Source organism: Choloepus didactylus, chromosome 8, assembly GCF_015220235.1.
Source record: "Choloepus didactylus isolate mChoDid1 chromosome 8, mChoDid1.pri, whole genome shotgun sequence".
Classification (NCBI taxonomy): domain Eukaryota; kingdom Metazoa; phylum Chordata; class Mammalia; order Pilosa; family Megalonychidae; genus Choloepus; species Choloepus didactylus.
In genome coordinates this window covers 130019630-130045205 of record NC_051314.1, presented here as the reverse complement: position 1 = coordinate 130045205, position 25576 = coordinate 130019630, and the positions used below count along the sequence as shown (strand labels likewise).

Sequence of the window (25576 nt, the reverse complement as noted above, 5' to 3'; positions counted from 1 at the left end):
GAAAGTGGGAATCTGAGAGGCAAAACAAGTCCACTACTACCCAAGCTGAAAGACTGAATCTGGGGTTTGAGGAATCCTGTCAACTGCAGAGATAATCTAGTGATACTTTATCTTGCTTTTCTAGAGTTCAGGGGATATCTTTCCCTCATGACATTTTTGCTTGTCTTGTTCTCAGTTTATCCTCACTCAATAACCTCCTGATTAATAATTCAGCTTCTTAGGTTCTTAGATAGCAGAAAGGAAGGTGCCATGTATAGAAAATGTGAATTTAATAGAAATTCATTGGAAAGAGATAGCCCTATTAAGTGATTTTTCATCATTCTGTGATTTTTATTACTGCGAGTTGATATGAGAGGTTCTGATCATCTTTGGGTATACAGTGATGATTATTTTTCCGGACTGGAAACATTGAAGACTCCTTTTTTTGACCTGGTGACTTTGGCATATGTATATGTCATTATTTTATTACTTATCTTCCCATACACTGGGTAAAGGAGGAATCACATGGTCACATGATAATAGCTATATAGTTATACTCTTTATAGTCAAGAGTCAAGTCTACTGGATTACCATTCAGCAGATTCAGGTATTTCCTTCTAGCTATTCTAATACACTAGAAACTAAAAAGGAATAGCTATATAATGCATAAGAATAACCTCCAGATTGACCTCTCAACTTTGAGATCTCTCAGCCACTAAAACTTTATTTTTTCATTTCTTTTTCCCCTTTTGGTCAAGATGGCATTCTCAGTCCCACAATGCCAGGGCCAGGCTCATCCTTGGGAGTCCTGTCCCTCTTTGCCAGGGAGGCTTACACATCTGGGGTTGATGTCCCACAGAGAGTGGAGGGTAGTGAGTTTATTTGCAGAGTTGACTGAGAGAAAGAGGCCACAGCTGAGCAACAAAAGAGGTTTTCTGGGGATGACTCTTAGGCGTAATTATAAGTAGACTTAGCTTCTCCTTTGGAGGAATAAGTTTCATAAGGGCAAGCCCCAAGATCGAGGGCTTGTAAATTGAAATTCCCTAATGCGAGAATGTCAGGAATTACCTAGGTGAGGAAGTTTAATATTTCCACATTCTCCCCCAGTCCCTCAAGGGGACTTTGCAAATACTTTTTGTTTTCTGCCCAGAATACTCTGGGGTGCCTCGGGGTATCACATTAACCTGTACCGAATAACAAGATCTCTTTCCTCATTCTAGGTCCATGCAACCATGTTGTTTAAATAAACTGACCATACGGGTTATATTAGAAAGTGTGCTACAGAGCATATAAATTTTGTATCAAATAAACATCTCTTAACTAGCACTCAAAACTCAGGGATAGATGTGACTGCTGTAAGAACTTACAATCTATGAACCTTTACAACAGGCCTAACTGAACACTCCACACTCCTGCATCGTTGATTGCCTAATCTCTGTCCATGTTCTATCCCCTGATAACCTATGCTCTCGGATTCAGTTTTCAGTATTTGCTCATTTTAGTTTATGTTAGTGAGGCCTTACAGTATTTGTCTTTTCATTTTTCGCTTATTTTACTCAACATAATATCCTCAAGGTTCATTCATCTGGTTTCATGCCTTACTGCTTCATTACTCATCCAGTGGTTTTAGCATCTATTGATGCATGAATTATTGTGTTGATGTTTGCAAACTGAGTGATTTTTTATTTTTCTGTCATGCCTTCTATATTATTGGTTGGGATTTTCCTCTAATGAAGAACTTTCTTCATTTCACTGTTTTGTTGAGATATATTTTACATATAATACAATATATAGATCTTTAGTGTACAGTTTGATGCATTTTGATGAGTATATACACCTGTGGAACTGTGACCAACATTTCTTTTTCTGTATCCCTATAGACCATAGATTTTTTAAAAAATGCAATGTGTTATAATCCATTATCATCTTTATTCTTTTGTGATAATCAAATTATGCCAAATTTGACTAGTTGGAGCCCTATCAAGGTGGTTCATGTGTACTGTTGTTGACATGTCCCCATCATTTGTTTTTCTTTTAAATTTTATTGTGGTTATATATGCATATATATTGTATATATAACATTATATGTAATTTTATTATATAATATATAATATATAGAATATAATCATATAATTATATAATATATAATTTATAGAATATAATCATATAATTATATAATATATAATTATATATATGTATTATATATATATAACAGAAAATATCATCACCACCTTTTTTTATGAAAACTTTTTCAACACCTCAGACAGAAACTCTGTACCCAAGAAACAGTAACTCCCCACTCCCCCTTCCCCTGTGTTCCTGGTACCCTGTGATCTACTTTCTGTTTCTATGAATTTGCTTATTCTCATTATTTCCTATAAATGGAATCATACAGTATTTGTCCTTTTGTATCTGGCTTATATCACCTAGCATAATGCTTTTCAAGGTTCATTCATGTTGTAGCATGTGTCAGAACTTCATTACTTTTTATGGCTGAATAGTATTCCTTTGTTATGTATATGCCATATTTTTTTTAATCCATTCATTTCTGGATGGACACTTGGGTTGTTTCTGACTTTTGTCTATTGAGAATAATGATGCTGTGATAATTATTATAGAAGTATCTGTTTGAATCCCTGTTTTCAGTTCTCTTGGGTTTATACCAAGACTAAAATTGCCGGGTCGATGTTACTCTATGGTTAACTTTTTGAGGAATGCCATTTTGTATTCCAGCAATGTGTGAGAGTTCAGTTTCTCTGCATCCTCGCCAACAGTTATTTTCCATCTCTTTTAATAGCAGTTTTATTGAAATACATTCCCATATCCTACAATCCATCCAAAGGGTACACTCAGTGGTTCACAGTGTCACATAGTTGTGCGTTCATCACCACAATTAGTTTTAGAACATTTTCACTACTCCAAAAAAATAAAAAGTAAGAAGTAACTAATATATCTCATACCCCGTGTCCACCCCCTACTATTGACCCTTAGTATTGGTGTGGTACATTGTTGATGAAAGAGTAATAAAATATTACCATTAACTGTAGTCCATAGTTTGTATGTAGTAGTTGCATTTTCCCCATGTACCACTCTATTTCAAACCCTTGTAATAGTGATGTATATTTGTTCTGGTTCATGAAAGAACATTTTCATATTTGTACTGTTAATCACAGTCATAATCCACCACGGGAGTCACTATGTTACAGTCCCCTATTTTATCCTCTAGCTTTCTGTCTAGTGACATACTCTACTATAAACCTTCCCTTTCAACTACAGTCTCACACAGAATTTTGTGCTGTTAATTAACACCATATTGTGCTGCCATCACCTCTGTCCATTTGCAAACATTTACTTTCAACCTAGTTAAAAATTCTGCACATTAAGTATACAGTCCCCATTCTCTGGTCTCATTCTATCTCCTGATAACCTGTATTCTAGATTTTACTCTTATGAGTTTACTTATTATAACTCGTATCAGTGAGATCGTACAATATATGTCCTTTTGTGTCTGACTTATTTCACTCAGAATAATGTGTTCAAGGTTCAGTGTTGTAGCGTATATCAGGATTTCATTTCTTCTTACTGCTGAATAATAGTCCATCAAAAGTATATACTACATTTTGTTTATCCATTCATCCATTGATGGACATTTGGGTTGTTTCCGTCTTTTGGCAATTGTGAATAGTACCACTATGAACACGAGTGTGCAAATGTCTGTTTGTGTTCTCTGCTTTCAGTTCTTTTGAGTATACATCTAGTAATAGAATTGCTAGATCATATGGCAGTTCTTTACTTAGCTTCCTGAGGAATTGCCAAACTGCCTTCTAAAGCAGCTGTTTGTGTGGAATATCTTTTTTCCAACCTGTCACTTCCATCCTATTTATATCCTTGGGTCTGAGATGAGTCCTCTTTACTAGACAGCTTATAGATGGCTTTTTTTTTTTCTTATCCATTCTGCCTGTCTGTGTCTTTTGATTGAGGCATTGAATCCATTAACATTCAATGTTATTACTGTAAAGGCAGTATTTACTTCAACAATTTTATCCTTTGTTTTCTGTATGTCATATCTTATTTTTGTCTCTTTTTACCCTTTCAGTTCTCTTACTAATAATCTTCCTTTCTACACTCTTCTGTCCTTTCCTTTTAGCCTATAGGACTCCCTGTAGTGTTTCTTATAGGACAGGTCTCTTAAAACTAACTCTCTCAGCTTCTGCTTATCTGTGAATATCTTAAACTCTCCTTCATTTTTGAAGGACAGTTTTGCTAGATAGAGAATTCTTGGGTAGCAGTTTTTCTCTTTCAGTATTTTGAGTATATCAAACCACAGTCTTCTCATCTCCATGGTTTCTGATAAGAAATTGCAGCTTAGCCTTATGGGGCATTCCTTTCATGTTATGAATTGCTTTTCTCTTGCTGCTTTCAGAATTTTCTCTTTATCTTTGGCATTTGACGTTCTGATTAGTATGTCTTGGAGTAGGTCTATTCGGATTCATTCAGTTTGGGGTACATTGCACTCCTTGGATCTGGATATCAATGCCTTTCATAAGACTTGGGAAGTTCTTGATCATTATTTCCTGAAACATTCCTTCTGCCCCATTTTTCCTTCTCTTCTCCTTCTCGAACACATATAATGTGAATGTTCATTCGCTTCGTGTTGTCAGTCAGTTCCCAGAGACCTTGCTCAGTTTTTCCTGTTGTTTTCAGTGTCTGATCTTTTGTCTGTTCAAATTCAGATTCTCTGTTTTCTAGCTCAATGATCCTTTCTTCTTCCTGTTCAGATCTGCTGTTGTGTGCTTCTAGTGTAATTTTAATTTCATCTACTGTGCTTTTCATTCCCATAAGATCTGTTATTTTTCTTTGCATGCTCTCAAATTTTTCTTTATGCTCACCCAGTGTCTTCTTAATATCCTTTATTTTTTTAACCACCTCATTTAACTTGTTTAGGAGATTAGTTTGAATGTCTTTGATTTGGTCTTCTAAATTCTGTATCTCCTATCTCCTCTGACTTTTCAGTTTGCTCCTTTGACTGGGCCATCTCTTCCTGTTTCTTGATATGGCTTATTGTTTTTTGCTGGTGTCGCGGCATTGGATTATCCTGGTTAGTTTATTCTGAGTTTGGATTCTCTCTCATCAAAGCTTTTGTTGTTGATTTGATTCATGCCAATGCTCTTCCTTGACATTTGTTTCAGGAGTGTTACTCAGCTATGAGCCAGTGACCCACCATGGGGGTGCACACCAGCCCCACAGGGCCCTAGGGCCCTAGGGAGAAGGTCAGGTAAAGATGCTTAAAAGCCTTAATTAGGAGATGGAAGAAGATGGTGACATAGAGAGGAGTGGAAGTTAGTTAGTTCCCCCAGAGCAACTCAAACAATGAGGAACAACTAGCAAATGATTTGGAATAACTGCTGGGAGACACGTGTGACTGTCCACAGTCCATGCACCAACCTAGATTGGGAGGAATACCTGAAATCACAGTGTGGAGTCTCTGAGTAGAAACTGCGGATCCAAGCTGGATGCCCCCATCCCCACGGCAGCCTGAACTTCAAAGCCTCGCTGTGATAGACAGCAGCCCTCTCTGAACAAGCGAATATATCTCAGTCCAGCTCCAACTGGGGTTTTAATTCGCAAACGTGAACTGATCAATGCAAGTGTAAATCCCCAACAAGCAGACAGAGGCTTTTAATGACAACTCACCTTGAAGAGCCAGAGGACTTCTCTATCTTGGGAGGGGATGCCCAGAGGACCGGGTTCTGTCTCTGGTGACTGGTGAAACTGGGGGCTGTGGACTGACCCTGAAAGGGGTCTTTCTGTCCCTTTACTCTCTTTTAACCTGAGCAGCTCAATGGAGAAAGCCTCAGCCATTTTCAGGTTGCAGTGCTCTGCAGTAGAGAAAGGCTCAGCTGTTTTCATCTTGTGGTGCTGTGACCCAGACAAGGGTGGAGATAGCAGAGTCAGAGAGACAAAGAACCTATTTATATGCAAATGAAAACTCCCTAGGGGGCATATCTTCCCTAAAAGGAATGAGGTTGTGCCCAGATCTACTACTGCCTTCGGACTCTTGGGGGAAAACAGCCACGGGCCACACCTCCTTACACCAGTCAGTAGTGACAGGGTGACAGGCGTCACCAGCTGAGCAGAAAAGCACAGTGGCTTGAAGCCTCACAGGGTGTGTCAATCCTCTTAAGACACACCCTCAGGGAAACTGGATACTGAATATTTCTTCCTTCTGGGACCTGAGCCTGTGATGGTCTGGGAAAAGCTGATTTGGGTAACCAAGGAAACCAGATGCCTAGACAACAGAAAAGTACAATCTCCACTAAGAAAAACGAAGTTATGGCCCACTCAGAGGAACAAACTTACACTTCAGCTGACATACAGGAATTGAACAACTAATGCTAAATCAATTCAAGAAGTTTAGGGAAGATATGGCAAAAGAGATGAACGCTATAAAGAAAACACTGGGCATGCATAAGGTATAAATTGAAAGTTTGAGGAAACAACTGGCAGTATCTATGGAAATTAAAGGCACACACGAGATGAAAGACACAATGGAGACATACAAGAACAGATCTCAAGAGGCAGAACAAAACACTCAGGAACTGGAGAACAAGACACCTGAAATCCTACATACAAAAGAGCAGATAGGGAAAAGAATCGGAAAATATGAGCAAAGTCTCAGGAAATTGAATGACAACATGAAATGCAGGAATGTACGTGTCATGGGTGTCCCAGAAGGAGAAGAGAAGGGAAAAGGAGCAGAAGCAATAATAGAGGAAATAATCAATGAAAATTTCCCATCTCTTATGAAAGACATAAAATTACAGATCCAAGTAGTGCAGCATACCCCAAATAGAATAGATTTGAATAGGCCTACGCCAACACACTACTTAATAATCAGATTATCAGACGTCAGAGACAAAGAGCGAATCCTGAAAGCAACAAGAGAAAAGCAATCCATCATATACAAAGGAAGCTTGATAAGACTATATGCAGATTTCTAATTAGAAACCACGGAGGCAAGAAGGAAGTAGGGTGGTATATTTAAGATACTGAAAGAGACAAACCACCAACCAAGAATCCTGTATCTGGCCAAACTGTCCATATATGAGGGAGAGCTTCAAATATTCTCTGACAGTGACAGAGTTTGTGAACAAGAGACCTGCTCTGCAGGAAATACTAAAGGGAGCACTGCAAACAGAACAGAAAATACAGGAGTGAGAGGTTTGGAACACAATTTTGGGTGATGGTAGCACAGCAATGTAAGTACACTGAACAAAGATAAATATGAATATGGTTGAAAGAGGAAGTTTAGGAGCATGTGGGACACCAGAAGAAAAGAGGAAAGACTGGGACTGTATAACTCAGTGAAACCTGAAGTGTTTTATCAACACTTGTGATAAAATGTACAAACATGTTTTTTCGTGAGGGAGAAGAAATGAATGTCAACCTTGCAAGGTGTTAAAAATAGGGAGGTATTGGGGGAAAAATGATATACCAGGGCTAAATGCATGTAAGAGGGAGGCATAAGGGAGGGGTATGGAACTCTTCACTTTGGTAATGTTTTTTGACTATTCTAATTTAGTTTAATATTATCTTTCCTTTTATTGCTGCCTATCTGTCATTTTTTTTCCCTCTTTTTTCTTTTGTCTCTCTTCCTTCTTTGACTCTCCTGCTTTGTGGAAGAAATGGAGATGTCCTCATATAGATAGTGGTGAGGGTGGTGAATTCATAAATAATGTGACTAGACAGGGAACCATCGATTGTTTACTTAGGATAGAATGTATGGTGTGTGTACAAAACTGTCATAAGAAAAATGGGTTGATGAAGAAACCTTGAGGGCACTATATTGAGTGAAATAAGACAGACACGTAAGAACAAATATTGCAGGGTCTAACTGATATGAACTAATTATAATATGTAAACTCATAGACATGAAATATAAGTTACCAGGTTATAGAATGAGGCTAAAGAATGGAGAGTGGATCCTTATTATGAGCAGGATGTTCAACTAGGTGGAACTTAAATGTTTGGAAGTGAACAGAGGTGTTGCTAGCATGTTGTGAGAATAACTAACAGTGACAAATGGTGCATGAATGGGATAGTAAGGGGAAGCTCAGAGTCACGTATGTCACCAGAAGGAAAATTGGAGGTTAAAAGGTGGGAATGTATAAAACAGTGAACCTTGTGGTGGGCAGTGTCCATGATTAATTTTACAAATATTAGAAATATCTTTCATGAACCAGAACAAGTGTATGACACTATAACTAGAAGTTAATAGTAGAGGGACATATAGGGAAAAAATATACATATTGCAAACTTATACTACAGTTAGTATTTTAACGTTCTTTCATCAACAGTAACAAATGTACTGTACCAATACTTTGAGTCAACAATTGAGGCAGGGGTGGTTAGGGATGTGGGAGGATTGGAGTTTCCTCTTTTTTGTCTTTCTTTCTTTTCTGGAGTAATGAAAATGTTCTAAAAATTGAAAAAAAAAAATTAATTGTGGTGATGGATACGCAGCTGTATGATGGTACCAGGGACAATTGATTGTACACTTTGGATCTATGGTTAATTGTATGGTCTGTGAGCAATCACAATTAAAAAAAAAAAGAAAGAAAAAGAAAAAAAAGCCTTTAATTTCGTTTCCCATGGGTGCACTTTCCTAGCCTGCCCACCATATGTCCCTCTTTACCCATAAGTCTTTAGATGTCTTCCTGGGGGTGTGTTTTCCTCACCAGCCAGCAGATGGTGCTCTTCAGTAACTTATTCTCTTCAGCCCTCAGTAGGTGGGTTCTTTTTAGCTAGCTAGCTCCCTGTAGTGAGGAGGGCAGGGTGGGTTTAAGCTACTGCTGGTCCCAGCAATGCAAATTTGTGGGCTAGAAGTTTGGCACAGTGCTAAGTTATGTCCCACCCTGTTTTTGGGAGAGTGGACTTCTTGGGAGAGTGGACCTCCTCTGCCCTTCAGTCTGGAGCTTCCTGCCCTCCAGTTTCTGCTGAGAGTAGGGGATGGGCACCAGGAACCAGAGCTAAGGGGGATTACTCGTGTTCTTTAACCGTAGCTTTCTGTCTCTATGTCCCACACTTTCCTGGGTGTTGTAGAGCACTTCTTGTGATCTCCAGAGACCCAGATTCATTGTTGCTGACAGATTCTGCCTGAACCCTGTTTGCTTTTCTGGGAGATAAGTGAACCTAGCCTCTCCCTAATCAGCTATGTTGGATCCATAATATTCTTTTATAATCCTTTTTATTTCTATAAGGTCTGTGGTAATGTTCTCTCTTTATTTCTGATTTTTTAAAAAAATTTTAATAATTCAGTTTAATTGAGATATATCCACATACCATACAGGCATACAAAGCATACATTCAGCTCTTCACAGTACCACTATACAGTTGTGCGTCCATCACCAAAATTAATTTTTGAACATTTTCATTACCACACACACAAAAGTAATAAGAATAAAAATTAAAGTGAAAAAGGACAAAGTAAAAAAGATCACTGGGTGTTTTTTGTGTATGTTTGTGTGTGTGTTTTTTTTGCCTCCATTTTTCTACTCATCCATCTGATTTTTTTATAAGCCTCCTTTCTCTGTTTTTCTTTCTCAGTCTAGGTAAAGGTTTGCTCATTTTACTAATATTTACAAAGAACCAACTTTTGGTTTTATTGAATCTCTGTTGGTTTTGTGTTCTTTATTTCATTTATCTCTGATCTAATCATCATTTTTTCTTTCCTTCTACTTACTTTGGATTTGGTTTTTTAAAAATTCCTTCAGGTGTGCTTTTTTCCCCTCTCCAGCACTTGTATCCCTCTATGCTTCTTTTTGAATGTAAGCATTTAGAGCTATAAATTTTCTGCTGAGCTCACTGTTGCTGTATATCATAAATTTTATATGTTGTATTCTTGTTTTTATTTGTCTTGAGGTATTTCCTAATTTCCTTTGTGATTTCTTCTTTGATCCATTGATTGCTTAAGAGTGTATTTTCAATTTCTACATATTTGTGAATTTTCCAATTCTCTCTGTCATTGATTTCCAGCTTCATCCCATTGTTATTGGGGAAGGTACTTTGTACAATTTCAGTGTTTTTTAAATTTATTGAGACTTGTTTTTCGATCTAACATATGATTTCTCCTAGAGAATGATCCATGTATACTTGAGAAGAATGTGTATTCTACTGTTGTTGGATGAAGTGTTCTTACATATGTTTGTTAGGCCTAGATGGTTTATAGTGTCATTCCTTATTGATTTGCTATCTGGATATTCCATCACTTCTTGAAAGTGATGTATTTAAGTCTCCTCTTAATATCAGACCGATTCTACCTTCAAATCTGTCAGTGTTTGCTCTGTATAATTAGAGCTCTGTTGTTAGGTGCGTATATGTTTATAACCACATATCTTCTTGATAAAGCACCCTTTTATCAATATATATTGCCCTTTTGTGTCCCTTATAACAGATTTTGACTTAAAGTCTGTTTTGTCTGGTATTAATAAAAGCCACCCCTGCTTTCTTTTGATCAGTATTTGCAAGGAATATTTTTGCCTTCCTTTCACTTTCAGTATATTTGTGTCTTTGAATTTAAGGTGAGTCTGAAATAGCATATAGTTTGGTCTTGTTGTTTCATCTGTTCTCCTAGTCCCTGCCTTTTGACTGGAGGGTTTAACCCATTTACATTTAAGGTAACTACTGATAATACAGTGCTTTCTACTACCATTTTACTATTTGGTTTTGGTAAATCATGTATGTTTTTTGTTCCCCAGTTCTTTCATTACTGCCTGTTTTTGTATTTATTTGACCTCTTGTGATTCCTTTAAAATTCCTTCTTATTTCCTTCTGTGCATATTTTCCCAATATTTCTTTGTGTTTCTATTGGGCTTAAATGTAACATCCTATACATATATATATATATATGTATGTATATATAACAGTCTTGCTTGATTTGATAACAACTTTACTTTACTAGCATACATAAACTATGTTCCTGTACCCCTCTGTCCTCCCTCCTGTACGTGGTTCTTGACACAATTACACAGTTACTCATTATGAATCTCAAACTGTTGATGTATCATTATTTTTTATGCATTTCCATTTTAGATTCTTTGGACAGTAAAAATTGAATTATAAACCATAAATACAAGAGTTTGGCATTTATATTTACCCATGTTATTAACTTTTCTGGAGATCTTTATTTCTTCATGTGGCTTCAATCCATTGTCTAGTGTCCTTTCCCTTTAACTAGAACTTTCTTTAGCATTTCTTGTATGACTGTTCTACTAGTAATGGATTCCCTCAGCTTTTGATTATGTGGGAATGTCTTAATCTCTCCCTTAATTTTGAAAGACTGCTTTGCCATATATAGAATTCATGTTTAATAATTACTTCCTTTCAACACTTCAAATTTGTCATCCCATTGCCTTCCTATATCCATGATTTCTAATGAGAAATTGGCATTTTATCTTATTGTGGCTTCTCTTCCTGTTTTCTGGATTCTCTCTTTATCTTTGACTTTTGACAGCTCGACTATAATATGTCTATGAGGCGGTTTATGTGTTTTTATCATTTTGTAATTTGTTGAGCTTCTCGGATGTGTATATTCAGGCCTTTGTTAAATTTGGCAAGTTTTCATCTATTATTATTCAAATATTCTTTGTATCCCTTCTCTCTTCTGGGATTCCCATGATTGATACACTGGTATACTTGATGGTGTTCCGCAGGCATCTCAGGTTCTGGTCACATTTCTTCCTTCTTTTTCCTTTCTGCTCCTCGTACTGAATGATTTCTGTTGTCTTACCTTCACGCTCACCAATTCTTTCTTTTGCTAGCTCCAATCTGTTGTTGAACCACTCTAGGGAATTTTCCTAGGGAATACTAGGAATGCTTCTAGTATTTCCCCATTAAGTGTCCTCTGCTACTGTGGTCTTCAGCTGTGTGTGGTTCCTTTTCATGATTTCTCTGTAGAGATTCACTTTATGTTGATATATCATTCTCCTGATTTCCTTTGGTTCTTTGTCCATTTTTTCCTTTAGCTCTTTGATCATATTTAGGACCTTTTTTTTTTTTTTTTTTGTCACTGTAGCACTGGTTCATTACAACAAAGTTTATGAAATAAAAAACTTGTTAATCTCAACCCAGGCAGAGTTTTTATGCCTTCCTATGTTGCTATGCAGCACTTGTCACAATGTATTATAATTATTGCTTAACCCACTTTTTTTTTTAATTCTTATGCATTCTGCAAAGCTGGAAGGACACAAATATGTTTTAGCCATCACAGTAAACTCAGCGCTTAGTTCATAGTAGCTGTTCAATCAATACTCCTTAATAAATGAGCAAAGGAAAACAATGTAGAAGAAAGGCTGGGAGAGAAACAGTGCATCAAGCCGGCTATTGTAAGACTTCCACATACTAAAACAATGCCAGAAAGATAAGTTGAGTAGGACCATTTTTAAAAAGTCTATTTGATATGTATCAGGTCTGGTTCTCCTTGGTGATAGTTTCTGTTGCTTCATCTAACTGTTCCTTTTCATTATGCCATTTTCTATTTCTTTGTATGCTTTGTAATCTTTTGCTGTGACTTGAACATTTTGATATTTTAATGTGTTATCTGGAATTTTGACATCAAAATATCTGTTCCTTAAGCTTGTATTCACCTAGGGTTATCACAGAGCTTTCCCTCAATGCCAGGAGTTAACGAAAAAAAGAAAGAAAACACCTTTCCTGGTATTTAGAGAATAGCCCAAGGAAATATCATAGGGTCATCCCTGGTCTTTTCTGCATGTGTCTTGTCATTTACGCGTGGCCATAGTGATTCCCCTGTTTACATGGATATACATACACATGTCCCCATTCCCATAGGAAACACTGTTTCCCTATAACATTCCTTAGGAGAACTCTGTGAGTTGCCTCTACATGCAGGGCAGATATTGGGACTCTGATCCTGCAGCAAGTGTCCTGGTTCAGTCCTCACACTGTGACCAGAGTGCACAGACATCCACGCACCCTAGTATGTTCACAAAGATTGCTCTGTTCCCTCCAGAACATGAACCAGGGACCTGCACTGGGAATGTGAGCCAGCTCTGCACCAAGCCAGTGTGGGGATCGGGAAAGGGAAATCCTCTCATTTTTAAGTTGTCTGTTTCTTGATTTGACATTTGCCCTATTTCTGTAACCCTTTCACTTTTTCCGAAGCTTTGAGAAAGATGCGTCTGCTAGTTCTCGTTTGTTGCTTAAAGCTTCTGTAAGGGGAAGGAGCGTTAGTTTATCTCACTCCACCATTGTAATTGGTTCCTCAGGTTTTTCTTTTATTGCATCTATATTTTGAGTTATAGTTAGAAAGCCATTCTCCACATTCAGGTCATTAAGGAATTCACCCATGTTTTGTCCTAGTATTGTATTTTTTCTTTTTGTTCTCTTATCCCTTTGGACTTAAGAATCCTGCTGTATCTTGATGGAAATGCTTATCCATTTGGTCCAACACCATTTATTTTCTTAAAAAATTCTTTTTTGAGTTTACCTAAATTGCCCACTTTATCATTTGCTACATTTCCATATACTTGATCATATACTAAATTTCCATATATGTTGAGGTCTGTTTCTTGACTTCCTATTCTGTTCCATCAGTTCATTGCTTTGTTTACTTCCTAGTACCATGCTGTTTTATGTTTCAGTTACAGAGAATTTTTAAGAACTGGTAGGGCTGGTCTCACCCCATTTCTTAATTTTTTTTTCTCAAAAGGTTCTATTAGCTATTCTTACATATTTACTTTTCTATATGAACTTTAGAGTCAACTTTTCTAGCTCTGGAAACAAAAAGCTTGTTTTTAAAATACTGAGATTCTTGAATTTATATTATAATGTGGGAATAATGGACATTTTTATGATATGATTTATCCTATCCAGGAAGGAGATATCTTTTTATTTGTTCAAGTCTACTTTTGTATACTTCAGGAGTGTTTAAAATTTTTCCCCATGTAGGTTTTACACATTTCTTTTTAACTTTATACCTAAGTTTTAATTTTTTGTGTTATTATACATAAGGTTTTCTCTTTCCTTATGTTTTTAACTTGTTATTTTTTGTATACATAAAGGCTGTTGATTTTTTTTGAAAATCAATGAAATAATTTTAGATTCATAAGAAGTTGCAAAAATAATACATAGAGTTCCCAAATACCCTTCTCCTAGCTTCTCCCAAAGATAACATCTTAAGTAATTATAGTATATTATTAAAACCAGGAAAATGACACTGATAAAATATTCACTAGACTATACACAGAAAGCTATTTTTATGTTAATCTTATATTCTCACTCTCTTACAGAATTCTATTTTGTTTTTTAGTTTTATCATTGATTCTCCATATATACCATCAGATCATCTACATATAGCACTAGTTTTACTTCTTTTCCAATTCTTTATCTTTAAATATTTGTTCTTGTCTTATTTCCATTGGGTAATACTGCCAGCAGTTTTAATAGTAGTGGAGATAATTGGCCTCCTTGTCTTACTTCTAACCTTAGTAGGAATGCTTCTGGTATTTCCCCATTAAGTGAAATCCTGGCTTTAATACATTTTATCATACTAAGTTTAAAGTCCCAATTTCTTTTCTCTTTTTCATCAGGAATGGATGTTGAATTTTGTCAAAGAAAGTCGTCTCTCGATATTACCATGTTTTTTTTTCCTTACATCTATTAATATGATAAATTATATTAATATATCTCCTGATACTGACATACCCTTACGGACCCAGAATCAGTTTTACTTGATTTATTTTCTCAATGTACCATTGGGCTTTGTTTGCTGATAATATATTTAGGATTTTTGCATTGAAATTCATGTATGAGATTGAGTTTTCATTTACTTTCATTCATTTATTTTATTCATATTTTTATTTATATGACTAAATTTTCTGCAATAAGTGCTTTAATTTATTCCAAAGACTGAGATTTATGTTCTTTTTATTATCATTATTTTTGTTTTGTTTTTAAATTTTTGTTGTGGTCATTATATACTATTTAACATTTCCCATTTTTAACCACTTTGAAGAATACAATTCAGTGCTGTTAATTAATGTTCATAATGTAGTCCTACCATCACCACCAACCAACACCAAAACATTTCCATCGCCCTAAACATAATAATAGATTTAATAGATTTTCCAGATGGAAGGGCCTTTTTGAATTTTGATTTTGTTATTTTTAATTTATTGAGATCAGAGGTTTTATTTCTACTTTTTTTAAAAACTTTTTTGTTTCAGAAGGTTATTGTAAGGATTAATTGATTAAAACACTGAGATATGGCACATACTATATAGTCAGTATTTGTTAGCTTTTATTATTATTTTATTATTGTGTATGTTTTAATAGTGGTAAAGTATATATAGTGTTCTTTTGGTTATTGAACTTACTCTTAGAAGTTGGGTATTATAACTAAGTCTGTATACTGGTTTTTTGTTTGTTTTTTTTTTTTGAAATAAATTCAAACTTACAGGAACAGTTGCAAAAATAATACAAACCCCATACACAGAATTCCAGCATACCCTATTCCCCCTCCACTGATACTCTGATCTACCAACTTTAATATTTTGTCACTTTACCATTTCTTTCTTTCTTTCCCTCCCTCCCTCCCTCCTTCCCTATCTATCATCCATCATCTGTTGCTCTGTCTTCTAAACATATGAGAGCAAGTTCTGCACACATCCTTGAACAAACAATATAATTCGCATATACATTTCCTGTGAACGAGAATATTCATGTAATCAGATTAAGTGTAGTTAAGTTCAAGAAATTTAACATAGATATAAAGCTTACATTTTATATTTCATTTTTTCCCTTATGTCCTAATTGTGTCCTTTTGAGCCTTTTCTCCTCTATTCTTAGATCTTGTCCAGGATCATGTATGGCATTTAATTGTCATTATCTATTTAGACTGTCTTTTTTTTCAATTGTGGAAACGTATCTACAGCATAAATCTTCCCATTCCAACCCCTCCCAAGCATTCCATTTAGTGGGATTAATCACATTCACAATGTTGCAATGCCATCACCTTCCCACCATCCATTACTAGAAATTTCTCTTCACCCCTAACAGAAATCCTATACTCCTTTCGTATTAACTCCCCATTGCCCCTTCCCCCACTTCTCGTAACCCACACTCTACTTTTCAACTCTATGATCATATTCTCTGGTACTTTCTTTGTGTTTACCGTGGGGCTTAAATTTAACATCTTAAGTCTATAACAATCTTGTTTTCTTTGATACCGACTTAACTTCAATAGGATACGTAAACTATGTTCCTATACTCCTTCATTCCCCCACCTTTATGTAGTTTTTGTCAAAAATTATGTATTTTACATTGATTCCAAAATCACTGATCTGTCATTACCCTTTATGTATTTTAGATCCTGTAGGAAGTAAATAGTGGAGTTACCAATCAAAAATACAGTAGTATTGGTATTTGTATTTACCATGTGATCTTTACTGGAAATCTTTATTTCTTCATGTGGTTTCAGTCAGTTGTTTAGTGTTCCTTCCTTTCAGCCTGCACAGTTCCCTTTAGCTTTTCTAATAGGACTGATGTACTGGTGATGAAGTCCCTCAGCTTTTGATTATCTGGGAATGTTTTCATCTCCCCCTCATTTTTATTCTCCAGGTGTTTATGAATTTTTTAAGTCTCTGATGATTATTGATTTCTATTTGTATTGCATTGTGGTCAGAGAATGTGCTTTGAATAATTTCAATTTTTTTTAATTTATTGAGGCTTGTTATATGTCCCAACCTATGGTCTATTCTGGAGAAAGTTCTGTGATCACTAGAGAAGAATGTGTATCCTAGTGATTTGGAGTGTAATGTTCTATATATGTCCGTTAAATTTCTCTATATATCTCTCTCCTTTCTTTGTTTCTCTGTAGGTAGGGCTCCCGTTAGTAACTGAAGTAGGGCAGGTCTTTTATTAGCAAAATCTCTCAGCATTTGTTTGTGAAAAATTTAAGCTCTCCCTCAGATTTGAAGGAGAGTTTTGCTGTATAAAGTATTCTTGGTTGGAAATTTTTCTCTCTCAGAATTTTAAATATGCCATGCCAGTGCCTTCTTGCCTCCATGGTGGCCACTGAGTAGTCACTACTTAGTCTTATACATACATACATACAATTCTTTGTATGTGGTGAATTGCTTTTCTCTTGTTGCTTTCAGAACTTGCTCCTTCTCTTCAGTATTTGAGAATCTGATCAGAATATGTCTTGGAGTGGGTTTATTTGGATTTATTGTATTTGGAGTTTGCTGGGCATTTATGCTTTGTGTATTTATATTGTGTAGAAGGTTTGGGAAGTTTTCCCCAACAATTTCTTTGAATACTCTTTCTAGATCTTTACCCTTCTCTTCCTCTTCTGGGACACCAATGAGTCTTAAATTTGGATGTTTTATTTTATCTATCATATCCCTGAGATCCATTTTGATTTTTTCGATTTTTTTCCCCATTCTTTCTTTTGTTCTTTCATTTTCCATTCTGTGGTCTCAAGGTCGCTGAGTCATTGTTCAGCTTCCTCTAGTCTTGTATTACGAATATCCAGAATCTTTTTATTTTGGCCAGCAGTTTCTTTTATTTCCATAAGGTCATCTATTTTTTTTATTTACTCTTGCAATGTCTTCTTTATGCTCTTCTAGGGTCTTCTTCATGTCCTTTATATCCTGTGCCATTCTCTCGTTGTTTGTCTTTAGTTCTTTTATTAATTGCTCCAAGTACTGTGTCTCCTCTGATCTTTCGATTTGGGTGTTTGGGTTATCAATATCATCTGGTTTTTTCATATGCTTTAAAATTTTCTGTTGATTTTGGGTTCTTGGCATTTGCTTTACTTGATAGTGTTCTTTTAGGATGTGAAGGATTATTGAAACCCCAATCTCTAATTTGTCAGATCTACAGCTTGGTGGTGTACACTTTCTCTAACTGGCATCAGCGAGTCACCTATTTCCCTCAAGTCATTTCTCCCCAACTTTGTCTTTGTGGTGTGTTGGGGTCTGGTTCTTGTGGGGTCCAATTGGTGTTTGAAGTTTGGTTGTGTTGTTGGTGCTGTCCACCCTGAATGTGGGGCGTGTGTCTGAATGGTTAGGGAGGCAGGGCAGCTTTAATAATTAAACCTCCCAGCTGTTCCAGGAAATTTAATGCTGTTGCAAGAGTCTAAACCTTCATTTCAGCCTCACCACAGATTGTCTCTGACGCTGACCCAGAAGTCCTTGGTATTGGCATAGGGTCCCTGGGATTTCCGAGTGGGTCCCTCTTTCCAGCCGTGCCCTTCCAGGGGAAGGCTGTGCTGTGTCACAAGTGCGTGCTGTTCCTCAACGGAAACCCTGGGATGACGGGCCATGCGGGGGCATTCTCTGCCTGCTGTAAAGATGGCTGAATGGGGCGTGTTAATCTCCGCCTTCCCAACTCTGGGACAACCAGCTGTGGGTGCGCGAAAGGCCACTGTCCATGCCTGATATTGTGGCTTGTGCGCAGTGTCGTGGGAAACACTTCCCGTCACACTGGGTCCCTTGGTGCAGCTCTTGTCTGGGGCTCCAGCACCAGGCAGGAGCATTCCCAGCCCGCCAGGAATATGGCTGCAAGGGTGCAGTTTTTTTCCCCTTTTGGCTCACCTCTGCCTCCCCGCTCTGAGACAATTAGCAGTGGGTCCATGAAAGGCTATCTTCTGTGCCAGATAATGAAATGTTCGCACAGCCCGTTCCCGCTGCGCTTCACTGTGTGGTTCTCGCTGCCATGTCTTCAACCGCTCCTGGGTTTTTTTTTTGTTTAAAAAGAACTAGTCCGCCTCCAAACGCCAAACCATGGTTTCCCCACACCGCAGCGTGGCTGCCGGACACTCACTCACTCATTTCAGAACACAGACTCCCAGTTTCACCAAGTACACAGTCCCTGTGTATTTAGCAGACCTTGTCCAGCTGGTGCATTGCTGGAACTGGTGTTCTGGGTCACTCTCTGGCTTTTATCTAGTGTTTTTCATGGAGGTGTTTTTTTTGCTCTGTCTCTCCTAGCCACCATCTTACGTTCTCAGTATCCTGATGTTTAAAGATGAATTTTGACATTCCTTTTTGGTTGGTTTGAGTCTTCCTTTAAGATCTTTTTTTGGCCCATACTGCATGTGTTCTGTTATTTAGCCATAGACTTACAAAGTAGCCTGCATTTTGGTTTATTTTTTTTCTCATTGAGATAGTACTTTCTAAATACATTTTGGTGTTTTACTTGATCTGCACACAGAGATGATGGTCTATCTCATATTCAAGATTTAGCATCAGTGTCTATCAGGATGCTCTCGTCTTCAAGTAATAGAATGCCAAATGACAGTAGCTTAAATATTAAGGATGCATTTTTTTTCATAAGGGCAAAATTTTCATGTAAGATTTCCAGAGGTGGGTAGTTTCAGATTAGTACAGAATCTTCACATTGTCATCAAGGACCTGGACTCTTTCCATCTTTCTGTATTGTTTTCTTCAGTATGATGGTGATTCACCCCTAACATGAGGCACTGTGGATGCTATAGAGTTAGTACCATGTATTCACCAGACAGTTCCATGGGAGGAAGAAGAAGCTTTCTTTTTTATTAAAAAATGAAAATCTTTTTCAGTGGCATCCAGTAGACTCTCTTATGTCTCATTAGCTAGAACTGCATCACGTTTCCACCTGCAGCTTGGTCATCAGCAACAAAGCAAAATGAGATTGGCATGAATGACTTCAGAGAATCATGATATGCCTTGGATGGGCATATCACTTGATAATTAAAGAATAGTATCTGTTAGCAAGTTAAAAGTGAGAGGATTTCTATTGAGTAATAACCAATAGTGTCTATCCATGGACAGAATCTAACTGACAGCTACGTTTTTGTGAAAGATAGGCAGGTTTTCTTTTGTGGAAAGGAATCTGGGTATTGCATGGTGCTTTGAGACTTTATTCAACTAGTATAATGAGCCAGTGTGCATATTTAAAGAGAAGAAATATATATTTTTTTCCACTTGAAGAGTATCCTGAAACTTTTCTTGGGTAAGTAAATAAATGCTTGAATTGGGACAGGTAACACTGATGTGAATTTCATTTTATTATTTTTTAGTCAGAATCTGGACAAGTGAATAGAAACACAGAATTGAAGAAACTTCAGATTTTTGGGGCTGGACCCAAGGTTGTGGGCCTGGCAATGGGAGCAAAAGATAAAGAAGGTAATATATTTTATTTCTGTCACAAAAAGTAAAAAGGTACAGCAATGTGATTACAAGAAGATTCAGATGTTAGTTGAATTGCAGTTTACCTTGGGAATTTCTTAAGAGTTGTGAACTTGTAACATGATTCCTAGGCAAATCACCTTTAAAAAAAAAACAAAACAAATGACATTAAGTTGATATTGAGAAGAGCCATATTATGTTGATTATGTAGATCTCTTTTGATAATTTGGAAGAGTGGATTTCCAGATCTCTTTTGGGGAACCAGGAAATTTATTGCAGTTTCTAAAGGCTAGTTTTGAGAGGAGGGTAACTCTCAAAACCTTGTAACTTAAATTCAGAGGATTAAAAGGACCATTATTATTGAAGTATACTCAGGAAAGCTTACAACTTTTAAATTCTAACAATAATTATGATATTTTTGAGTAATTGCCCTTGCTGTGTTGTGATACTTCATTTAAATAAATTAATTCATTTAAATAAAGCTAGTTCTCTGAGTTTCACATGTTGGAAACTTTTAATTTGAGAGTAAAAATTGGGAATGCAAAAATCAATTTTCACTGTTCTTTCTATGTACCATGTGAATTTAAAAAACTCAGTTTAACAAAGATTGGAATGGATATTTTTTGACTGTATTTATGTAAGCTGAATGAAATGACAAATCTTATTAATTAAGAATGTTATGATACAGGTGGTTGAGTCATTTAGTTCAGATTGTGGACTGGACTCTAGAGGGTTAGATGAAATAGTTCTGTCAGTCTCAAAGCATTCAGTGTGACAGGGCTTATTAAATACATTATAATGTTTGTTAATTACTCTTAAGAATTAAGCACTTTGACTATCTTTTTTATTCTTGTATTGATGGGCAGAGATCTTAAAACTTTATTCTCAAATTTTAGTCCCTCAGTACTACATATAGGCCATGTAGCATTAGTAGTTAAACTCTCTGGAACTGGATTGCCTGGTTTGGAATCCCAAATCTTCAGCTGGCTGATTGTGTGATTTTTGGGCAAGTTATCTAGCTTTATACCTGAGATTCTTTATCTTAAAATTGGAATAATAATGTATCTACCATGTAGTGTTGTTGTCAGATTTAACTAATATAAGTAATTTAAAAATAGTATCTGGTATATAGTAAACTCTCAACATTAATTTTTACTTAACTTTTTATTTCAAGATGAGGTCTCCCGAAGACGAAAAGTTACCAACAGGTCAGATGCATTTAACATGCAAATGAGACAACGGAAAGGAACGCTCTCTGTTAACTTCGTAAGTGTTCTGTGATGTGTCAGGAGGGAAAGTATTTATTTTTATTTTAGTTTTGCACTTATTATCATCTTGGGATGCCAATTAGTTAGCTCATTTGGCTAGAGGCCTTGATGGTGAATCTAAAGTAGCAGGTTTGATTTATGATTACATAACTGTTCCGGTTTGCTAATGCTGCCAGAATGCAAAACACCAGAAATGGATTGTCTTTTATAAGAGGGGGTTTATTTGGTTACACAGTTACAGTCTCAAGGCCATTAAGTGTCAAAGGTAAGGCATCAACAATTGGGTGCCTTCCCTGGAGGATGGCCAATGGCATCCGGAAAACCTCCGTTAGCTGGGAAGGCACATGGCTGGTGTCTGCTCTGGAATTCTGGTTTCAAGATGGCATTCTCCAAAGTGTTTCTCTTAGGGCATTTTGTCCTCTCTTAGCTGCAGCTGCTCTAAAATGTCACTCTCAATTCCTTTGAGTTCCTTGTGTTTGTTAGCTTGTTTATATGGCTCCGTTGATTTAATTCAGACCAACCCTGAATGGGTGGGGTAACACCTTCATGGAAATTATGCAATCAAAGTCTTGCCCACAGTTGATTGAGTCACATCTCCATGGAAACACTCAATCAATAGGTTCCAACCTAATCAACACTAATATGTCTGCCCCCATATTAAAATATATGGACTGCATTAAAATATATGGCTTTTTCTGGGGGACATAGTATATACAAACCAGCACAATAACCTTGTTTTGTCCCATATGCCTCTGCTATTACCCTAAGTCATCTACCTTATGGGTAACCAAGTGAATAAATGAATGTGAATCTACTACATACATTCATTTTTATAGGTAGGATGACATGGTCTATTTTATTTATATAAATTGGTTTTCAGGCATCCTGGATTTGAGTCTTTATCCTAACAACTTGATATGCTTTCTGAGCAAGATAGTCTGATGACATGGATAGTTATATGGCATGATAGGTATGGCAGGGTAATTTGTAGGTTGTTTTCTTCTTTGATGACAGTATCAGATACTTTGAACCATAACTTTGAACTAATTTTTGTTACTTTGATTCCTTCATGCATAGTAGAGATGGTGTTATTAACTTGCCTGTAGAAGCTCTGAAAGGAAATTTAGGCGGTTTTAGAAAAACCTGTTTAAATACAGTTATTTAAAATGGACATTCAAGATTTAAGTTATGTTTACTATTCAGTATGTGTTATTTTGTTTCAATTAAGGAGTTCCTGGTAAAAATTTAATGTCACTTATTAAAGTCATCTACAGAAAATAGACTTTTGTTTTACTTTGTTTTTAACAGGTTGATCTCTATGTTTGTATGTTTTGTGGTCGGGGAAACAATGAGGACAAATTGCTTTTGTGTGACGGATGTGATGACAGCTATCATACATTTTGTCTAATTCCCCCACTGCCTGACGTGCCTAAAGGAGACTGGAGGTGTCCAAAATGTGTTGCTGAGGTACAAGATTAACCTTTATGGTTTTTTAAATTAGTGACAATAATGTATGCCTACCCACATACACTCCCAAAAGCTTTTTCCACCTCTTTGTTCTCAGTATTAAATCTCCAGAATTTTTGAAGAGGTATATTGAATGGAAACGTAACATTATTGTGGAAGCTTGCCTATCAAAGGTTCTCCTTCTGATAGTTTGTTAGATAATTCTGTTTTTCGCTGTGGTTAAATGAGCCTTCTTTTGTTAATATTCGTATTTCTGGACAATAAAAATGAAGGAAAGCTGTAGGCTGTTTTTTTTTTTTCCATTTTTAATTTAAGAAAAAAGTCAGGCATGAAGTTTTGGAACTTAGGATTTATGCATTCTTTTCCTTTTTTTGTGCTATCAAGGAAATAATATGGTGTTTCTTAGCTTGTCCAACTTTTGGCTTGATTATGCTAAATTTTTTCTTACTGAAAAATTATTTTTAAAATTTTATTATCTTGAAATACCTAGTCTGTTTACTTATCTTAATGAGATGTTGTGATAGATATAATGTTTACTTATCATAACAAGATGTCATGATAGGATATTGAAGGGAAACAGTTGGCTCTGTATACCTAAATGTCTTCAAAGGTCTTTTATGGCCTACTTTGATTTATTATATTAAAGGTTAGATTCAGAGACATCTGTATTCTAATGAATACTTGTGTTAAGTCTTTGATCATGGTGATTGATAAGAAGAGTGTACAAATGATTCTCCTGGACAGATATCCTAGCTGTCCAAAAGATATCCCTTTATCCATTTTTACCTTTCCTTCCTCTGTGTTCATGTTATTTTCTCCATGGCCAAATCCACTGATATGCAAAGAATAAGAGGCAACCATGGGCTTGATTCCAAGTCAGTAGTACTCCAGATGCTTGTCTTGGTGCCAGATCTTAATGCCAACTCCAGAGTCTAAAACTGTCTCATTACTACCTTTGTGCTGAAAGTCTATGAAAATGCAGTTCCGATTCTAGAACAGTATGTTTTGATACCATTTGCAAGTAAATATTGTTTGCTTTTCTGTCTGTGGTTGAATGGATTTTTTTCATCCAGGAAAAGGACTGAGGAAGGTAATATCTGAGAGTGCTATTGCTTTGTTTATTTCCGTTTCAGTGAGGTTTGAAATAGTTGATATTTCATCTTAAATATTTAATCTAAAGTATTTTTTCTTCTCAGGAATGTAACAAACCTCGAGAAGCCTTTGGATTTGAACAAGCTGTACGAGAATATACTCTTCAGAGCTTTGGAGAGATGGCAGATAATTTTAAGTCTGATTATTTCAACATGCCAGTCCATGTGAGTGTCTGTCTTAGAGATGTGAAGATTTATTTGAACCCAAAGCTTTTGGCTTGCTTTTTCTTTTATATTTTTGTAGAAAATAGGGACAACATGAAAATATCATAGAACACTAAATCTAGGAATTAGAGCTTTTACTCTCTGATGGGCAGTATTCACTCTTCTGTTGAGAAATCAGTTTTGATGCTTGAATTGTTTATTAGCAATCCTTTACAGAAAAATGTGGGGTATATGGCAGCTGTTGTTTTTGTTTAATTATTTTTATACGGGGTTTGCATTTTTTACTTACGAAAAAAATTTGCCAAAGCTATTAAAATTCAGCCTTGATTTTTGCATTTCTTCTCTCTGACATTCTGGTTCATTTTTTTTCTTTTTAGTTGGGATAGCTTCTTGCATAAAAAAGACGAGTTCAAGTGCATTATGTTTTGTTTTCCCTATGTAGATGGTTCCCACAGAACTAGTAGAGAAGGAATTCTGGAGGCTGGTGAGCAGTATTGAAGAAGATGTTATTGTAGAGTATGGGGCTGATATCTCCTCAAAAGACTTTGGAAGTGGATTTCCTGTAAAGGATGGGCAAAGGAAGATGCTGCCAGAAGAAGAGGTGCAGATAGTATTATCTAAATGTTTGCTTATCTTCAATGTGATCTAGCCTTTGCACAGTAGAAAATTTCTTTTCTCTAATTTTAAGAGACCCATGTTAACTTAAAAATATTAATAATGTAGGATGTGGACAATATGAATATACTTCAGTTTTAAAAACAGTCAATTCAGAATACTTTTAAATACTATTTAACTGTATTTTAAAAATAATTTATTTTAAAACTTTAACTCCAGTTTTAAAAGTTAGGCCTGGTTCTTTTTCTTTTAACATCTAGAAAGTAGTTTAATTGTTATAAAAAATTACGTTTCCTTGATGGGTTCAGAATTAAGTTTTCTTCAACACCTGGCCTGGTAGGTTTTCAAATATACGTGTAAACTATAACATATACGTATAGTCCTGTCACATGGGAGATAACCTCTATGTGTAAAGCCAAATTAGGATTAAGATTCATTTCTTTTCTCTTCAGAGTTTTTAATCTTTCAAAAGTTATACATGGTTAAAAAAAAAAAAACATAGTAAAGAAGGATATATAATTAAAAGTGTTGTCATTACAGCTCTTTAGGTTATTATTTCATGTTTTATTTTTTTCCTTTTGTTTATTTTGAAACTATTTGAGTCTTTGAATCTGAGGTTATTATATCTCTTGTAGACAGTGTATAGTTGGATCTTGCTTTTTTATCCAGTCTGACAATTTGTGATTTTGGTTGGAGTATTTAGTCCATTTGCATTTAATGTAATTGTTCATATAGCTGA

The 25576-nt window shown here is 36.0% G+C and overlaps 1 protein-coding gene across 1 annotated transcript in view; it reads left to right on the top strand.

Annotated features, from left to right (window-relative positions):
- The window catches only part of KDM5A (lysine demethylase 5A), a 126004-nt gene that overhangs the window by 27844 nt on the left and 72584 nt on the right, over positions 1–25576 (top strand). The window contains 5 exon segments of the mRNA XM_037845025.1: positions 20063–20168; positions 21346–21437; positions 22748–22906; positions 24103–24222; positions 24665–24823. Of these exon segments, the coding sequence (XP_037700953.1) occupies positions 20063–20168; positions 21346–21437; positions 22748–22906; positions 24103–24222; positions 24665–24823 (636 nt within the window).